The 20,687-nt window shown below is 37.2% G+C and overlaps 1 protein-coding gene across 2 annotated transcripts; it reads right to left on the bottom strand.

Moving 5' to 3' along the window:
* Positions 1 to 229: 229 nt before the first annotated feature.
* Positions 230 to 13,541, bottom strand: LOC127651543 (deoxynucleoside triphosphate triphosphohydrolase SAMHD1-like). 2 transcript variants are annotated; one of them, XM_052137429.1, is made up of 17 exons: positions 13,473 to 13,541; positions 12,818 to 13,298; positions 12,595 to 12,713; positions 11,865 to 12,025; positions 11,346 to 11,461; positions 11,084 to 11,143; positions 10,730 to 10,743; positions 4,179 to 4,325; positions 3,983 to 4,083; positions 3,720 to 3,840; positions 3,357 to 3,448; positions 3,094 to 3,179; positions 2,803 to 2,948; positions 2,458 to 2,529; positions 2,260 to 2,364; positions 1,928 to 2,115; positions 230 to 1,828 (listed from the first exon to the last, which is right to left on the bottom strand). In XM_052137429.1, exons 3-16 carry the CDS (start codon positions 12,619 to 12,621, stop codon positions 1,936 to 1,938), a joined length of 1,428 nt encoding a protein of 475 aa, XP_051993389.1. In that variant the 5' UTR covers positions 12,622 to 12,713; positions 12,818 to 13,298; positions 13,473 to 13,541; the 3' UTR covers positions 230 to 1,828; positions 1,928 to 1,935. The 2 variants fall into 2 exon arrangements, with proteins under 2 accessions (XP_051993389.1, XP_051993388.1); XM_052137428.1 differs by having other exon boundaries at positions 12,818 to 12,979; positions 13,056 to 13,533.
* Between the last annotated feature and the right edge of the window lie 7,146 nt (positions 13,542 to 20,687).

The following is a 20,687-nucleotide window of genomic DNA, read 5'->3' as shown; positions in this document are numbered from 1 at the left end:
ATTGATCTGTTTCTCAACCTCAACTATCATATCCTTTCTGAAGACTTGGATTAAACCACTGGAGTCTTATGAATTACTTTATGCTGCCTTTATGTGCTTAAAAGTTTTAGATCACCATTCACTTGCATTGTATGAACCAACACAGCTGAAATACTCCTCTAAAAATCTTCATTTGAGTTCTGCTGAAGAAAGAAAATCACACACATCTGGGATGTCATGAGGATGAGAAAATGATGAGAGAATCTTCTTCGTTTCATTTTTTATTTTTAATACAATTGCAAAGATTTCAAACAAACTTCTTTCACGTTGTCATTATGGGGTATTGTTTGTAGAACTTTGAGGAAAATAATGAATTTAATCGAATAAGGAATGAGGCTGTAACATCACAAAATGTGGAAAAAGTGAAGCACTGTGAAACAACATGCACTCCTCCTTACCTTGGGTCTCTAATGACCCTATACACATTTGGTTCTTAACCACTATCATTTTTTATTCATTTTATTTTTTACACTGTATATAAGAGAGAGATTGAGGAATCCTAAAGAGGTGTGGGAACAACTTCAAATGCATGAGGTATGGGGGTAGAATGTGTTCCTGGGTCACTAAAGACCTGAGGTATGCGTTTAAAGATGTGTTCTCACAATTCGATTACAGTAGCTTAAACTTTATTGTCTTTGTGCAGAGTACAATGCAGAGAACGAATAAGCCTAATACTGTAAATACAGTTATGTTCTTATGAAGTTAGTTTTAGTCTATTGGGTTTCAACCCTGTTTCTGGTCACCTCCCTCCAATTTTATTCAGTTTTCCATATTTTTAACAGAATCAAATGCTGTCACGGTTCCAGCATTTGTGCCGGCTCATGCCATTGTTTGTTTTTCTCTCCCTTGTGTCTCACAGGTGAAGCCGGCACATGTGATCAACATTTAACAGCCATGAATTACTCGCCCGGTTCCACCTGCTTCACTCTGATTGCACTCCCTACTTATTCCTTGTGTTTCCCTCTTTCTGTGCCAGTGTATTGTTCACGTTAACGTTAACTGTGCCTGGTTGTAGAGGTGCGGTTACCTGCCCGCTTGCTGTTGCTCTCACTAGTTTGGTGCCCATTTCATGAAGAGGAGGATTCCTCTGTATTTCCCAGTGTCTTGGGAGAATCGTCTGGGCTTTGCTTTGTACCACACCAGCTTTAACAGACTCTCTTCAGATTGCTGCAGACTACATCAATGCACACACTCTTCTTACTAACACACTCTTCAATAGCCCTTAGAGGCTCGTTTGATCTGCCATCTACAGCCGGCACTGGAAGCGCTTTTCCTTGACTCTCATTTTTTGTAAATAAATCCTTTTGAACTGCCATCTCTGCTTTAGTCTTTTGAGAATGGACGTAATGGTTTGGGAATTTGGGCCATTAGATTTACATTTTAGTGTGTTAGCAACTGAGAAAAGCTGCGATTGCAAATTGTATAAACGTACATTGCAAATACAATTTTCTCCAAGTCAGGAGTCTCAGGACATTCCTGCATAGAATAACAATTTGTTTCTGTTGATTTTTGCTGTATGTATTATTATTATAAGAAGACTAAAATGCAAGAATAAAAGACTTCATTGGCATATTTATCACTGCAGTGACTACAGCTGAAATCCATCACAGAATAAATACAGTTACAGTGTAAACTTGCATAACTTCTTTTGTTTTAGTCCACATGAGATTCAAATGCCCTGCAGCTGAAGAAGTCCTTTGATTGTTCTTCCATGACCTCTTTCATGTCTTCAGCATCTCTGTCAAAATGTTGCTGATCTGGATCTGGAATGCTCTTACGGGGTTATTGTCTGGAAGATGATTAAAAACTGAATTTGTACACTTCGCTAAATACACTTAAACATACTATATGTAACTGCATTTTTCTTTATTTGAAGAGTAGGTGATACCGCAGTTGTTAATCCTTGCTTTGGTATGTAGCCTGAGAACATTTTCCCTCTTCAGGCAGAACTCCAAAATTGTCTTTGCACCAATTCTCAAAGCACTGCTGAGCTTCTTCTAGTTCCCGTTTCTCTGTACCTCGATAGTACACTCTCACAAGCTTTTCATAAAACTTCACCGGCAGGAAACTGGACACCTGTCAGTACAAGAGGTGTCTGACAATATGGCCCGATATGGACTATTTGCATGTTTATATGGACAAGAGGCGTCCTTTTCTAGAGACATATTTATGTGTACAGTACTTATAATTTATTTAATCTGAATTGTTTGCCATGGATACCTGATATTTCCTAATCTTGAAGGCTTTGGTCGGATCCCTCTTGCTGTAGAAATAGACGTTGTCAATGGGATTTTTACCCTTCATGCCATGATCCATATTGACGACCTGGATAAGCAGAGATTTCAAATGCTATCGCAACTCAACCAGCAAAGCTAAAATGTTAAGATCAACTGGAAACAAATGTTTTAAATAACATACAGCAACCACGAAATCCAGTGTATTTTTAGACCATTTCTCCACAGCTGTCATCCAATTATCCTTCAGTGTTTTCTGGAGGATTTGAGAGTCAGAAGTCAGTCTATAATCAGTTTTAGATACAAGTAAAAACTGATGATGTGAGGCTGAAAGATATCTTATTTTTCAAATGTGTCTTTTTGTACAAACTATTGAACATTACTGGTGGGGTTGCCACAATATCACTTTGCTTTAATAAGAAAGTATCTGCCAAACAACATTTCAATACAACTATAAATGTGTTCATTGATCCATCTGAAAGACAGATATCTGTTTTAATGATACAATGTCAGAATGTCTCAGTCCAACCTTTGAGATGTCTTTATGTTCAGCTTCTGTCAGTCTGGCTTCTCCAACAATCTTTGGCAGGCGTCTATTGACAATGTCCTCAAGAATCATTCGAGCATCTTTCAGGTTGTCGTCAGTGGAGTACAAGATCTTCTCAAATAAGTGATCTAATAGAAATATGAGAGTCTAATTAGATTTACATGTATTTTCTTTTTAATTAAAACCTGATAAAAGTCCTCTAATGAACCATGATGACCTTGCATTTGTGTTCTCGAGCATTATTAAGAGTTAAATGTAAATATTTCCGCTGACCTGTGAGTTTAGTGTATTCCACCATGTTTTCTATGGCTGCTGAGATGTGGAGGTGTTCATTGGCTTGTAGAAAAGATTCTTTGATCCTAAAATGCAAAGAGGAACCAGCACATGTTAACTTTTAAAGCAGAATTATATACAAATATTTATTTCATGACTTACAGTATAACAGTATTGTGACAAATGAAAAGTGCTTCACTATATCTCCAGGAACAGTCTCGTCAGAACAATGACACATCACACATACTGTAAACATAACTCACATGATTTCAATAATGCTGATAGTCTTGTGCTGGTACGCCTGGCGATGCAAAGTGTATCTAGTGCGAAACATGTCGTAAACATTATCTGCCTCCTGTTAGAGAAAGACAGAACAAACTGAAATGAGGTTTAATATTAATGATCTACAGCTAATGTTTAAGAAACTGTAAACCTTCTAAAATATTTTAGCTAAATCTATTTTGCTTTCAGCTTCCAATAAGAGTCTAGTACGGCACATTTTAAGACATTTTCTCATGTTTAAATCCATTCCACATAATTCTACAGATTTCAATGAAAATCATGTCTGCAGATTCCCTCTGAGTCCTGTAATGAGCAAAAAAGATGAAATGTTTCATGTAAAGTACCTTGTCCCTGAAGCAGATAGAATGAGATTTCTTCTCTCCTGTTTCCACTTCACACACTCGTGCAAATTTCAACAGGCGTTGATGGTCAAAGCTGTTGCCGATGCCAAGGTGATGACAGTCTCTATAAAATAAGGAGATGGAAAAACAACTAATTTACTCATTTATCTTCAATCCTCGTATTCTGGCAAGTGTCACACAAGTTGTATGTATACAGTCTATAATAATTCATAATTATTATAAAATCTATCAAATATCACGATTACCGGGCAAAATAGTCCCATTTGTCAACATCAATGCCGTTCCGTTTATTTGCCACAATCTCATACAAGAAGGATTTATGTTCAGGTCTGCCTCTCGCTGACCACTGGAAAATAATGTAGAAACAACTTTCAACAACTCATTTTAAACTGCACAATCTGGTGGAAATTGGTTGCAATGGACGGTCCCAGAACTGTGTACCTCTCCAGCTGAACTATCCACACCCTGAATTAATTCCTCAATAAAGGGAAGATCCTCATCTGGATTCAATCCATAGTTTCCCATCACCTCTTTCAGTCCATTCTGATCAACCATGTGCTGAAACATCTGAATCGACGCCATCTCGTGCTTAAAGTAACACACATATGATATGTTCACAGATGCTTTACAGATCACACACATTATAAATCATGTACTGTATAACGGTTTATACAGCCATCAATTTAAAGATAATGTATAGACTAAGGAGTTTTGTATCCAAAAGCAAACAGGAATTTTGACGTTTCATGTGGGATAACTTTGGAAATAATTAATGGTTCGATTTTTGATGCAATCACAAATGCAAGTTTATGAAAAAGGTCTTTATGAAATCCCACTCTTGCTATAATGTGACCTTCAGAGCAAAACATTTGCACCTATTGTGCACTACATGTTTTTTGTCTGCTGATTTTCTTCCCTTGTGCTCGTCTGCACAGCCCCATATTCCTTCTGGTGTGTTACAAGAGCCGCTGTACAACTTCAGATGAAAGATGCATGTTCAGAGTTCATCTCAACTAACAGAAGGGATAAAGACATGGACTATTTCAATAAAGCTGCCTATATTATATTATATTATATATATATAATTCTCATTGGCCTTTTGTTTGGGCTGCAAGAGCGACCCCTAGTGTCACTACATCGACACAACATCGAGTGACTGACAGAAGGGAAAATGTTCTTTGGGGTAAAAAACACTTTTGATGTGATTTTCTCCCAAAACACCAAATATCAACAAAAACTGCCACTATTCTATACACCTGTTTGCCGTGAGATCAATGTCTAAAGTTTCTATTATTTTAGTAATTTGATGATCTAATATTTAGCAGTTTTTAATATTTTCTCAGTCATCTTCAACACAAGAATTGACTTTCTGGAAAAGAGTGTGGAGGAAATGATTTCCAACAATACACTGAAGATTGAGGGGTTAAAGAAGACTGTTGATTTTGCCTACGCCGAGATCCGTGAAGTGAAAGGTAAAGTGACCCAAATTGATGACCGAGTCAACGTGGCGGAGAAAAAGACGAACCTTTTGGAACATCGAATTACTGAGCTGGAAAACTATTTGCGACGGTGGAACCTGCGTCTCTATGGTTTGGCGGAAAACAAAGATCAGAATGTTCGAAGGTTATTCGTATCTGTCAGGCCACTTTGCCGGAGCACAAAGCCAAACTCCCTGATGTTATAGATTCAGTGCACCGTCTTGGCCAATTAAAGAAAGATGCCACCAAGCCTCGAGGGATAATTCTACAGTTTGGTGCTCGTATTTACTGCGACGCTGTCTGGAAGGCTGCAAAGAAGTCCTCTTTCCTTCAAAACAACAAGCTACGTTTTGCTGAAGATCTATCCCCACAAATCAGAGAGCGAAGACTGCAGTTGTGGTCACTTGTGTCTAAAGCGCGAGAACAAGGGAAAGCTGCTTACTTCGTGGGTGGTCGAGCCTTTGCCAACGGGGTTGAACTGTTTCCAGATACCTGAAAGTGGTAAACATCATTCCTGTCAATATGTGCCTTAAGTCGAGTCAAACTAGCTTATCCTTCGCTTTGGATTTGTCCTTTTATTTGCTCTGAGAAACACTATTTTCTTTAATCCTTTTACTTATTTATACTCTTTGTTCTTGTTTATAAGGATTATTGTGCACTTTATTTACACTTTTCTGAATATGTTTACATGATAGATTCTAGTACATTTTGTTCAATTATTTTTAATGTTTTATATGCTATAATTTTATGTCTTTTTATTGTTGATAACTGTTTTGTGCTAAGTTGTCGTTTGAAAATCTAGGTATTTCCTTTATTTTCAATGTTTCACTAAGTTTCGCTATGCACCTTCTATTTATGTGAATTGGTGCAGCTCCATACATTCATAGTAAGGTTCAAGTTTAATTTCATCCGTATTTTATTTTTTACATTGTTCTTTCTGTTGTTGTTAATACGTCTTTGTCTATCACTACTCTCAATGCCAGGGGGTTAAGGAATATTGTTAAGCGTAAGGCGTTATTTTTGTTTGTTAAGCAGCACAAATCTGATTTCTGTTTCATTCAAGAGTCGCACTAAATTCCGAATGATGGAAGATTATGGAGATCCCAATGGGGGAATGACCTGTGGCAGGCTCATGGGTCTGAACATTCTGCAGGTGTTGCGACCTTAAAATATAATTTTCCTGGGACTATTCACCCATCTATCAGTGATACTTCAGGTCATTTTATTTTTCAGGTTTTAACCATTGAAAACTTGACTTATAGTTATTAACATATATGGCTATAACTCTAACCATGAGAACGACATATTGCTTGAAAATTTAGAGAAGCTTATACTAAATACCCTTAGTAAATTTCCAAATTCAGGTATAGTAATAGGGGGAGATTTTAACATGATTCTGGATCATCGTAATGACTGCTGGCCTCCTCGTGCTCCCACTGCAGTAAATTGTAATTTAACGTTATTTATGCAAAAGTTTAACTTGGTAGATGTATGGAGATTTAACAATCCTAACATAAATGCATTTACTTGGAGTAATAGTAGTGCCAACAGGCGTTCTCGTTTGGACTATTGGTTAGTTTCTGATCACTTGAATATTGCTAATATTTCTGTTAATATTATCACAACCCCATTAACAGATCATAATGCAGTCTCCATTTTTATCCCTTGCACTCTGCCCCTCCACAAGATGTAGGAATGCTTACTGGAAACTAAACAGCTCGCTTCTTCAAAGCGATGAGGTAAAATCAGACATTAAAAATATTATATTAAAATTTTGGAATAAAGCGAAGTCCGAGGATGATTTTGGTACCAATTGGGAACTTATGAAATTTAAAACTGGCCAATATTTGAGGAATTATGGTAGTATCTTATCCAAAAATCGTAAATTGGAAGAAGAAAGAGTGGTCTCTAAAATAATTTCCTTATATCAGAAGGACCCTGCAGAAATATCAGAAGAGGAACGTCTATCTTTAATTTCGGAACAAATTAAATTAAATGAAATTTACTCCAACAAAGCAAAAGGTGCCTTTATAAGATCAAGAAAAAGATGGATTGAAGAAGGCGAGCAGAACTCTGCCTATTTTTTCGCATTAGAAAAATATCATGGGAAATGTAATTTAATCCAGCAACTTAATATTAACGATACTGTTACTGATAATCCGAGGAGTATAGCGGTTTTCTGTGCGGACTTTTTTAGAAATTTATACAAATCCAAATTTTGCCATCAATCTTCCACTACATTCTTGATCTCTCTTAGAGTCACTCCAATCTCTCAAGATGATAGGAAACTATGCGATGACCTTATAACATTGCAGGAAATTACTTTCACGATTGAACATTGTAAAACTAACAAATCTCCTGGAGTGGATGGCCTCTCTGCAGAGTTTTATCAGGCTTTTACACAAGATCTGGCTCCCTTTCTGCTTGAAGTAATATTAGAAGGTGTTGATAAATGTTCTCTACCCCCTTCGCTGACCCAAGGCTTAATTACGCTAATCCCCAAACCTAAAAAGGATCCACTGTTTATAGATAATTGGCGACCTATTTCATTACTTAACACTGATTACAAAATCTTTGCCTCAATAATTGCAAAACGCTTAAAAAAGGTTTTAGACCCTATCATTGATGAATTCCAATCAGGATTCATGAGAAAAAGGCACATATCAAACAATATTAGACTTGTCTTAGATATAATTGATTATTCTTTTTTATGTCCTGATAATAGTTTTATCTTTTTTTTTTTGGACTTCTATAAAGCCTTTGACACAGTAGAACATAACTTTATATTTCAAACTATTGAGAAATTTGGGTTTGGTGATTTTTTTTGTAAAGCTGTCAGAACAATGTACTGTAAAGGCAATAGCTCCATCAGAATAAAAAATGGTACCTCGCCAAGATTTGAGCTGCAAAGAGGCATCCGACAAGGCTGCCCTGCCTCCCCTTACCTATTCATTTTATGTAATCAACTTCTTTCTACCCATATTAAAAATAGAGCTTTAAAAGGAATTTCCATTGCAGACAGAGAAATTAGGTGGTGGCGTAGTGGCTAAAGCACATGGCTGTTAATCAGAAGGTCACAGGTTCTAACCCCACAGTCACCACCATTGTGTCCTTGAGCAAGGCACTTAACTCCAGGTTGCTCGGGGGGGATTGTCCCTGTAATAATTGCACTGTAAGTCGCTTTGGATAAAAGCGTCTGCCAAATGCATACTACTTTATTTTTAAAAAATGCCAGTCAAGTGCCAATTGCTATCAAAACAATTGAATTATTTTCCGCAGCTTCTGGACTATGCTTAAATCTGAATAAGTGTGAACTTTTTTCCATAAAAGAAAGCGATACCTCCCAGGTCTGTAACATACCTATCAAAGATAAGGTCACTTATCTTGGGATTATTATTATGAAAAATGAGGAGGAAAGATGTTCTGAAAATTTTAATTGAATTAGTGATAAGACAAAGAAGAAGCTAAATCAATGGCTGCAGAGGGATTTATCTTTGAAAGGACGAGTGCTGTTGACAAAGGCAGAAGGTTTATCCCGTCTTACTTATGCAGCTATCCATTTGTTTGTCAACAAAAAGCTGTGTAAATCTATTGATAACTTGCTATTCAATTTTATTTGGAAAAACAAGACGCATTATGTGAAAAAATCTGTTATTATGAACATATTTGAACGTGGTGGTCTAAACTTTCTGGATTTTACAACCCTCAATAATACTTTTAAGATAAACTGGATTAAACATTTTCTAAAAAAAACCCTCATCTACTTGGAATTTTATACTCAAGTATATTTTCTCTAAGGTTGGTGGTCTAGAATTTTTACTTTTATGTGATTATAAAATAGAAAAGATTCCGTTAATTTTATCTGAATTCCATAAACAAATGCTCTTAGCATGGTCTTTAATCTACAAACATAATTTCTCCCCACATAGGTGCTTCATCTGGAATAATCGACTTATTAAATTCAAAAATAAATCATTATTTTATAACAATTGGTTTAATAACATACTCCTTGTATCTCATCTGTTGAACGATAACGGTTCATTATTGAATTATTCTGAATTCCTTCACACTTTTGGCATTCCAATCACCCCAAGAGAATTTGCAATTGTCATGGATGCCATCCCATCTGGTATTTTAACTCTCTTAAAAGGGTCTGGAAAACCAGATTGCCTGCCTATTTTGGATCCTAGATTGACCTCGGTTGGTGATATTTGTTTCGGAACTACTTCAAGGAATAATAATCGTAATATTCGTTCTTTATTCCAGAGTGATGTCATCTGCTCCCCCAATGTTGTTCCCTATTGGTCTAATTTTTTTGACAACTTGAATTGGGGATATATATGGAATTTACCGTACAAATACCTGCTTACGAATAAAGTAAGAGAAATCTCCTTTAAAATGTTACATAGATATTATCCTGCTAAGCAATATCTCCTTAGGTTTAAACTTGACATATGTGTTAACTGCTCTTTATGTGGTGTGTGCCCAGAAACAATGGTACACCTGTTCTGGCAATGTCCCTACACCAGCACTTTTTGGAAAGATTTGTCCCGATACATTGCTTTTTGCTAATTTCTCTCTGTTATGGAGGGATGTGCTGTTTGGTCTCCATGCTAACAAAGGTAAAACTCAGGAAGAAGTATACCTAATTAACTTATTGATCATTTTGGGGAAATATCATATTCATAAAGCCAAATTTAGTCATTCTAAACCTTCCTTTGTTGCTTTTGGTAAGGAGACACAACAGTACCTTAAATCCATTTATGACTCTAAAAATAAGAAGGCTGCTAAAACCATCATGTTATGTTCTATCTTTAATGTATTTATTTGATTCTCCCCCTGGCTCTTTGTTTGTTTAATATGCTGTATTCTGTATTAATGACGTTTTTGTATGTTCTTATTATTTGTTTTGTTAAACTTCAATAAAAAAAAAAAAAAAGTTCACAATCTCCGGGGAAATCGCAGATTTAATTTCAGAGGAAAAAGAGACTTCTTGTTCAAATGCCGCCAAAAACACTCTTTAAAATACTTTCGTGCTCAGAAAGAAAAGATTGTGATGTCTGTCATCGCTGGACTGATTCAGTGAAGAATGAGAGGAGACGATCAGAACATCGAGTTCAAGTAAAGGTTTGAAAACAACATATTAACATTAATCTGTGTCATGGATACTAGGCCACAGCAGTCGCTCGCATGTCATTGTTTCTGGGTGGTCTGAAATGAAGTTGGTCTGAATTAGGCATCTTAAAAATGACCACAATTCTACACAATTAATATATAAAAAAAAAGATTTTATGAGTGCAGCTGCTTTACTTAAGTTACTTCAACACTAACTTTTTGCTGGCTTATCTTTTAACATTGGTTACATTTAATATTTAGGTATTTTAGTATTTTTCTGCTTTAAATTTGACTGTTGTTTGTATGTCACATTGTTGTGTCTCGAGGACTTTGACAGGAAACCCTTCAAAAGTAATATTTTAATCAAGTATGTTTGTACTGGAGAGGGTTCATGCTTACCTTCCACTGGGTACCTAACAAAGAGAAACCTGAATTAGTGAATAAGACCAGATTTATAAATGATTGTAAAACTACTGACTCAATTATACATTTGAACTGAAGTCACAAACACACATTACTGACCGCTTCACTGGACTTAATCTCAAGCAATTAATAATGTTATTAAAAATAATAATAATCAAGTGTAATTCTGTATATTATTGTACTTTAAACCAGATACATCGGTCAGTTAATAGAAAATAAATAGAAATGTAACTTCTAAAATGACCTCAAGAGGGCGATATTTGCATGGCGTGCTGAATCTTTGTTCTTGGGTTTTTTATTTAAACAAATGTAATGAGCAATGTGACTCACCTGACATCCGGACTTCAGGGATAAACAGGATATCAAACAAATGAGAGAATGGACCATGACCTTCAAGAGAAAAAACACAGAAACAACTGATAACTTTGTAAACTATGAAACAACCTCAATGTTTGCTTGAGTACACACTCAATTACACCCATTTATTTATTGAAGAAAAAAAATCTTCTTTTTAAAAGATATTTTAATTCAGACAGAAGGACTCAAATAGACATCATACAATATAATGCACATATATGATCAATGAACACACCTAAATCATGGCACAAACCAGCAATTTGGACACACAGATTGTCTTGAGGAGTAATATTGAGGTCTGGCTGCTTCTCTTGTAGACTTCTTAACAGACATCCTGCTAAATATGCCACCCTTTCAAACACACAAACAACACCTCTTTAAATCACATTTAGGGCTCGACTTGAAATGATTTAATTGATTGATCAGTGGTAATTAAACTGGAGTTAAACGATTATTGTTAAAGTTACAGGGAACTGTTGAGGAGAGAGTGGGAGGATGAAACAGACGAGCACGTTAACATTATGAGCTCAAACGCGTCTGTCTGATATGCAGACTATTAAAATGAGACTGTGTTGCACACCGGTCTATTATTGTAGTAACACGATGACACGTAACAATAAAACAAACCGTGACTGGTCGTTTACATGTCTCAGTCACTTCACATGCAAACAGCCGATTCTCAGAGCCATCAAGAAACAAATCGGCCAAATGGGAAAATGTATCAGCCTCTTCGAAATATCGGTCCACCACTTACCCAATGGAGTGTTCAAAGCGATTATGTGATGCTCCAGGATAGACCCAGTATTCTGCTCCCAGTTGTTTAATATGACGGAGTCTCTGAAATTGAGGAGTATCAATAATCTTCACCAGCAGAGGATGAAGCTCAATTGTACCATGAATGGGATCATTGAAAATCTGCAGGATATAAAAGACAATTCTTTGATTTTAAAATCATAATTGAGTTTAATTTACAACTAGACAAATTATATGAATTATGTAGATTGATGATTTATGAGTATAAATATAAAATTAAGATGTGCTGCATTGAACAAATACATAAACTGTACAGTCAATGGGTGTATAAGAGTTATTTATTAATTTGTATTGTTCTGTTTTTGCTCAATATTCATGACATTTAAATTTTTGTCAGAGGTTAAAAGTGAATTTAAACATGAAACAAAACCCAGATTTATGCACATATTTAGTACTTTGCAAACAACTACAAATAACCTCTTATGTACTGTAAATAATTTCTGTGTTTTTACAATTCCTTATTATAAATATCTTTCATAGGAACAGTTGTTTAATAGTAGTGTTTTAACTACTTAATCTTGATCTTCATTAGATCATTTGAATAATGAACTGCATTTAAATTGCAATAGCTGCAGTATTTGTTTATGTTTTTCACATTATTACAACACGTGTGCATGTGAATATTGAGCTTTTGCTCCGAATGGAAATCAGATGTTAAGGGTTGATCTTACCTTCATGTTTCCATTTGTAAAGTTCATGCATTACTCCACAAACTCTTGTTTACTTTATTCACCAGACTAGATAAGGATGTTAATGACTGATGATTGGACATCAGGTGGTTCTTCTGGACCTTTAGAAAGGATTTGATACAGTCAGTCAAACTGTGTGACTTTCTGTAAATACGTATTTTCAAATATTGAGTCAACATAAACTCTTAATATAAATTACTTAAACCTTGTCTGTCAAGGTTGATGGTGATTATTTCATTTCCGCTTTTCCCTTTCTCTCTCCTCTTTCCCCTCCCCTCTTCCCCCTCCCCAGCCCTAGAGAGGTGGGGAAAAGTGCCAAATGGGTAGCCTCTGAAAGGGGGGGTACCTCATGCTGGGGGTCCCCGGCCTGAGGCAAAGGAGGGAGGAGTGTGACGAGGAGGAGGCATATTACAGGGAGCATTGTAATAATGTGTATTACAAACCTTTGATGCTTGTCCAGTCTCAAAGCTCACGGCACATCCCCGGTGTTCAATTCATATTGAGATGCAAATCTCAGTTCTTGAGCTCTCTAACAGTGACATGATGTCATATTCAAAGCTTAATTCATTACATTAGGAAAGACACTTCTTCTTTTCTTCTTTTAGTGCCACAGTTCTAACATCGGTTGAACTGGTCGACTTTGATCCGTCCCTTGTTTTATAAATCTTGTAGCCTGTCACCAAGAACTAACGAGACATGTTTGATTCAACTAGATATTTGGCATGTACACATGAATTATATTATTAGCTGAACCGATAGGTGTAGTTGACAGAAGTACTATATTCTCAAGTCACAACAGCAAGTAATTCTCACAAGCACAAGATTTGTTTAAGGCCTGTTTAAATACATTATTCTCTTACCTTCACTTTTTCAAACAAGTATTTCCTGTAGGATTTCAGGATCTTCAGTCATCTTTTTCAAGTGAGGTTGCCAACAATAATGATAACAATGAATCTGTTGAACTGCTTTTATAGATCTAGAGACTGGACCGACTGGATCAGATTACCAGGAAGTGTAATTCAAATATGAGGGTGTGTCACGAAGACAAGACTGATGGGCATAATCGCTGACATTAGAGGTTTGAATAAATGTTGCTGTCAGAGGGACTGAAACTGAGGAGTAGAAATGAGTGATGGAGAACTTCAGACTAAATATATTATGCAGCATATGCTGCCAAAACAACACTAAACACCGCTTTGCAAAACTGCCTTTATTAGAGGGGAGCACACGACAGGCAAATATATGTACATTACAATTATTTTTATTTAGATACCTGTAGGTGAAGATCCTATTAGTCTACAGAATTAAAGACCGGTGTTATGTCATCATTGTTACTGTTTGTCTGTTTGTTTGTGTACTGGGGTGAGTGTCTTTTACAGTTTGTGCCATCAAATCAGACATGCCCACTCCTAACAGATGGCACGTCAGGATTGAGCTAGCTTTTTAAAAGTTGTGCCAAACGTGTCATTGTAACTTTAAATGTGTTATTCTGACTGCAAGCTTTGACCAAGCCCACTGGATTTATTGGCACAATCTGCAAATATAAAATGATCTTGCACACAAAGGTGTCGCCAATTTATTCAGTTTTACCAGTCACTCAATCAGGTGATATTACCGTTCATTCGCTATAGGGATGTAGCATGTGTACTTGTACGTGCATTTGTTGGAATCACACATTAACGTGTTTTGTAGTGGAACTGTAATTGGGTTAAAAGTAAATGAAAACCCTCTTAAGATCTAAATCCATTCTGTTCCCAAACCACACATATGCCTTCTCCAACTCTTCTGCAAACATACAAAAGTATCAAATATCACGTATATATAAAAACATTCATCTGTGGTCATATAAACTTTAGTATTAAGTCATGTTAGTGCATTATTGTACTCTTATGCATCAGCATGTATCGTGTGCACCATTTTCAAAACTTCTTGTGAAATGTTTCTTTTAAACTATTTATATTACAAACATTTTTCTTTAACTGCTTCATTACAGTCTGTTTTTCTCCATTACTGTATTTGACAAGTGATGTTTGTCTGTGCTGTGAGTTTGATTATTAATCTAATTAATAAATCAATAATAGACCTTTTTAAACATGATATGTACCTTATGTGGTAGTTGTGTGAGTCTGACAGGTTTTACTTCCTTTTTTATGGTGTTTTGACACAGACATCATCTTTCAGAGAGGTGAAGTGATGTTTAATGTTCACATGAAATCAATAGAGTTTTTAATTTCACTTATACTTGACAACTCTGTGTAAAAGACATCGAGAATGCTTTAGATCACTGGTTCCCAAACTTTTTACAGCGACGTACCCCTTCAAATATTCAACATCCTTTCGCGTAACGCAGTTGTTTCCCAAAAAATTTTCTGACACGGCTAACTTTTTACAACTAAATAAATAAGCTAACCATCGTCAATATTTTTCCTTTTCAAGAACTTGTCCATGTTAGTAGCCATCGAATATCTTAATAGCGTGTTTACTTGTAATGTTTGAAATTTAAATTTGAAAATAAATAGTCACATTAGTGTTGTCAAAAATACCGGTACTCCGGTACCAAGTCGGTACTCAAATTTTTTTTTTTTACGATACCAGAATTTCTGAAGGTACCGAGAACCGGGTTTGCAGAGTCGGGAACTTTCGAATGCTCACAACAAGCAAAAGATTGCGGCAAGCAAAGTAGCTGCTGCTGAGCCTCAACTTAATCTTGTCAAAAGTCTGAACTCTCAGTGTTCTGCAGGAAGTCAAATCAGTTTTTAATGAGACCTGATACACATAAACCAGTGAATGTTTGTCATTCTACTTTTGTGCATTCACACAACATGAACTATGTATTTCATTTTTAAAGGGTTTCTGGTGAATATTTAAGGTTTGCTGTTTTGTGTGTTAGTCCTGAACTGGATCTTTTCCTCATGATCTCATCTAATTCTGTGACTTTCATCGATCGCCAAGTGCAGCTCCTGCATCACATCGGGGTCAGGACTACCCACATGCAGCTCTTTTAATGCTTTGGCCTTTGTGTCTGTATAATAAAAAATAATAAATATTAAAGAGTGAATTTATTGTCGGGCTCAACGATTGGTAACGGTGTTCGACTGGACAATATTTCTTCACTGAATTCTCCAGATATTGTCAGAGACTTTAAGGTTAGATTAGCTGAAACAAGTCAAACAGCAGCTTCACAAATGCACACATTTACATTCATATTGAATTGTGTTGTAGATGATTTAATCCAAATGCAAACACCAGTGAAGGAGACAAAAAAGGGCTTAAAAAGTTTCAGATAAAACAACGATGAAGCAGCAAATGACACAATAAATGAATAAAAAATGCTGATTTATTAACTGTGTTTGTATTTAATGCAAATCTTATTTTATTTCTACACTTCTCTTTTATTCCCATTTAATTTCTGAAATAAATGTTCAGAACAACTGAATGAAGTCTGAACTCTCAGTGTTCTGCAGGAAGTCAAATCAGTTTTTAATGAGACCTGATACACATAAACCAGTGAATGTTTGTCATTCTTCTTTTGTGCATTCACACAACATGAACTATGTATTTCATTTTTAAAGGGTTTCTGGTGAATATTTAAGGTTTGCAGTTTTGTGTGTTAGTCCTGAACTGGATCTTTTCCTCATGATCATCTAATGCAGAAAGATCATCACATTATTACATTGTTATTAGACTTATTATAAATGTTATGTAAATAAACTTCATACAAAAGCACAAAATCTACATTGTTCTCTGGTTATATAATCAGAATTGATGGTGTATTTACATTGAACGATCACCTGCATCAACACATGGATCTTAAATACATATTTCCATTGTCAAATGTTACTTTAGAAATGAAGTTTAGTATTGTAAATATAACTTCAATACACAATCAGAACAAAACATCAAACCATCTACACCCAGTAAAATATCCTCCTGAACAGGATAAATGAACCAGTTTTTTGTTTTGTGTAAGAACAATTAAAAGATTCAGTGTGTTCATGTGAATCCAGTGACACCAGTTCTTTAGTTTAAAGAACACACAGATCGTGTGAGCCGCTGGTCTTTATATTTCCATTCAACTTTTACATTTCACACTTTAGATCAAAAAATCAAGAATGATATTCTGTGTCATTTGTCATAATAACATTTGATCTAAACAATTATTAGTCAAATAAAAGAGAGATGTGAAAAGGATGAACATTAAATCAGTAATGTATGTGTCCTTATTAACTCCAGTCAGACCAGTCACTTTAGTCATTTAATGTGAACACAGTCATACAGATTTTATACTGGTGTTATTGAAATCATATTAAATATATGTGTCATTGTTTCCTGTATATTATCACATTTATTAAATATCAAACTGCATCAATGTTTCTGTCTGATAATATATAAATCAATAATAATTCAACTGTGCTTGTATTAATGTGTTTCAATGCTAAAGGAGAGTTCCTCAAACTCAACAGAACGAACTGATATCATGTCCATGAAGGCACTTCCTATTGTCATTAAAAAGCATCTTTTTCTTCATTGTTTCACACGTACACTTCAGATTTGTGATATTCTGGTTTATTCTTGAGATTGTGACACTGCTGGAGGTTTTCTTCATGTGTAAGAAGCATCTGTTAAATGTGTAAATGGAGAGTTCACAAATAAATGAACATGAACTTCTTTTGTCACATCATGATTTTGGTTTAATGTTGTTGATATGAAGGTATCAGAGAAACATGTCTTGTGGTTGAGCATCAGTTCATCCTCTGAAGTTCATCGTAATAGACTGAAGTGATGTCTGTCTGGCACCGGCTGCATTTAGTCGTCATCACTTAAACACCGCTAGACATGTAGCAGTGGAGTCCGACACCAAGCAGGTCCGGTTCTGGTAACCTCAGAACATGAATCCCAAGGTTGAGACAGGTTAACAAATAGAATAATATACACGTAGATGCCATTCAATTGTTTTACAGGGTTCTAGATCATGATAAATGCTTCCGGTTCTGGCTGTCCCAAACAGTGTTAGGGAGATTATTCCATAGTGTAGATGAGACGGCCGCCTCGGTGTGTGTGTGCACGTTGTTTTGTTTTGTGTTTTAACTCTGTTCTTTGCTTCGGTACTGGGAGCTCTTTCACCAGAGATGAGCTCATGAACATAAGGGGTACAACTCCAGAGGACTTATTTCCTACTTTTCTTCTCCCTACACTGGAAATTTTGGACATTCTGGTCAAAGGTGCGCTCACCTTTGCTCATGCAGTGAAACGCCGAAGGAGAGGGAAATGGGCTGGTGCGCTTGCACGTCTTCGCCAGCGAGGATTACGCACACCGTTACCGGGAATATTTCTCTCTAACGTGCAGTCACTGCCCAACAAACTGGAGGAATTACAACTGCTGTTGGGGAAAAACAGGGACTTTTCTTCATCTACTGTTTTGTGCTTCACGGAGACGTGGCTCTTTGGATTAATACCGGACTCTGCGCTGCAGCTGGCAGCCTTCCAAATTTACAGAGACACGGAACTTTCCGGCAAAACTAAAGGTTGGTGCAACGATGTGACAGTGATCCAGCAGCACTGTTCTCCTGACTTGGAATCTTTCATCATAAACTGAAAGCCTTTTTATTCACCCCGTGAGTTTTCTTCATTCATTCTGGTCGGTGTTTACATCCCGCCGCAGGCCAACGTGCAGGTTGCACAGCACATGCTCGCTGACCATATACAGTGTGTGCTGCGGACCAACCCGGAGTCTTTAGTTATTGTCCTTGGTGACTTTAACAAAGGAAACCTCACTCATGAACTCCCTAAATTCATTAAATGCCCGACCAGAGAGGAGAACATTCTGGATCACTGTTACACCACAGTCAGGAATGCTTATCATGCCGTCCCCAGTGATGCACTGGGAAACTCTGTCCACGTCATGGTCCACCTGATTCCTGCGTACAGGCAGAAACTAAAGCTCTGCAAACCTGTAGTGAGGATATCAAGGAAGTGGACCAGTGAGGTTGTGGAGGATCTCCAGACATGTTTTGACACTACTGACTGGTATGTGTTCAGGACTGCTACAAATAGTCTAGATGAGTACACAGAGGCTTTGAAAGACAAAGGGTCAGTCCTGAAACCATCCCCCATGACACCTCCCAACAGCTCCAGCCACAGTGCATCACCTCCACCTCCCCCACCTCAGCAGGGGCCTGGGCACCCCCACCAATGCCCACCTTAAAGGTACCCCCCCCTCCACCTCAGTGACTACTCTTTCCATCCATGAGAGCGACGTCAACAATCTCTTCAGGAGACAGAACCCCCGGAAAGCTGCTGGACCGGATGCTGTCTCTCCATCCAGCTTAAGGCACTGCGCTGATCAGCTGTCTCCAGTGTTCACAGACGTTTTCAACCTCACTGCAGACATGTCACGTGCCAGCCTGCTTCAAGACTTCAACTATCATCCCTGTTCCCAAGTAGTCAAGGACCACAGGACTTAACGACTTCAGACCCGTCGCCCTGACCTCTGTGGTGATGAAGTCCTTTGAGCGCCTTGTGCTTTCTCACCTCAATGACATCACAACCCCCTCCTGGACAGGTCTGTAGACAATGCAGTCAACTTGGCCCTCCACTACATCCTCCAGCACTTGGACTCCGCAGGAACCTACGCCAGGATCCTGTTTGTGGATTTCAGCTCTGCCTTTAACACCATCATACCGGCTGTGCTCCAGGAGAAGCTCTCCCAGCTAACTGTGCCTGACTCCACCTGCAGGTGGATCACTGACTTCCTGTCTGACAGGAAGCAGCATGTGAGGCTGGGAAAACACGTCTCTGACTCAGACCATTAGCACTGGATCCCCCCAGGGCTGCGTTCTTTCTCCTCTGCTCTTCTCCCTGTACACTAACAGTTGCACCTCCAGTCACCAGTCCGTCAAGCTTCTGAAGTTTGCGGACAACACCTCCCTCATCGGACTCATCTCTGATGGTGACGAGTCCGCGTACAGGTGGGAGGTTGACCACCTGGTGACCTGGTGCAACCAAAACAACCTTGAGCTCAACACTCTAAAGACAGTGGATATGGTTGTGGACTTCAGGAAGAACTTAGCCTCACCTGCAGTGTAGATTAAGTCCTGGTCATTTAAATATGAGGACACTCAAGAGTACATGTAAAATATCAACTAATATGATATTAAAATGTTTTATCAATCACTTTGTGCCTCATTCTATGTGTAAAATTCACATGAGATGAGAAAATAAATTCTGTTTACACCACTCGATGATGATTTAAAGTAATATATATGCATGCAAGAGATAATGTGTAATCTGACAAAAAAAACTAAACCTTTGTGTACCACATCAAGCAAAATAAAAATGAAGCAATTAAGAAATTAGTCAATGATGACAGGATGTTCAATGCATTTAAATTTAGAATGGAAATGTAAAGATCAGCAGCTCATATGTGATTTATGAGCTCTATCTGTCCCTTCATGAATCAGAAGACCTGGTTTCACTGCATGAAACCAAAGAAAGTTTTCATTGCTTTTGTACAAAACAAAACATGTTTTCTCTTTGCAGTCGCCACCAGCTTCATCCATTGGAAGAATTTCAGGAGATTGGAATCCTCCAGATTTCCAAGGATAAAGCGTCACACAAAAAGAATGATGCCTTTGTTATATTACTGGTATCGGGTTAGATACTCATGTACTCATTCTCAATAAAATGTCCCGATACCACACATCGTGATTAGTGGTTCTCGCTCTCAATGGGGCGTGTGGTGAGTTGTGTTTGGATCGTGGAGCGGCCGCACAGAGTTTATCGTATGAGACGCTGGTCTTTACATTTCTATTCCATCTTTTACTTTCAGTTTTACATTTCACATTTTAGCTTAGAAAATCTTGATTTTATTAGAATAAAGTCTGTGTCATTTGTCATAAGAAGTGTCACAGAAATATGTGAGAAGAAAAGTAGAAGCAGTAGTCAGCAGAGCAAAGATTGCTGCATCACAATATGGGAGGTGTGTCACTTCCTGATACTGTAATCTAGTGGGATGAGTCTGTGGATCTATAAAATCAACAGCTGTTGTACACATCTTCATTGCCACCATCAGTTTA

This window comes from Xyrauchen texanus, chromosome 11 (assembly GCF_025860055.1).
Source record: "Xyrauchen texanus isolate HMW12.3.18 chromosome 11, RBS_HiC_50CHRs, whole genome shotgun sequence".
Taxonomy (NCBI): domain Eukaryota; kingdom Metazoa; phylum Chordata; class Actinopteri; order Cypriniformes; family Catostomidae; genus Xyrauchen; species Xyrauchen texanus.
The sequence above is the reverse complement of the archived record's forward strand: the minus strand, read 5'-3'. Positions and strand labels throughout refer to the sequence as shown.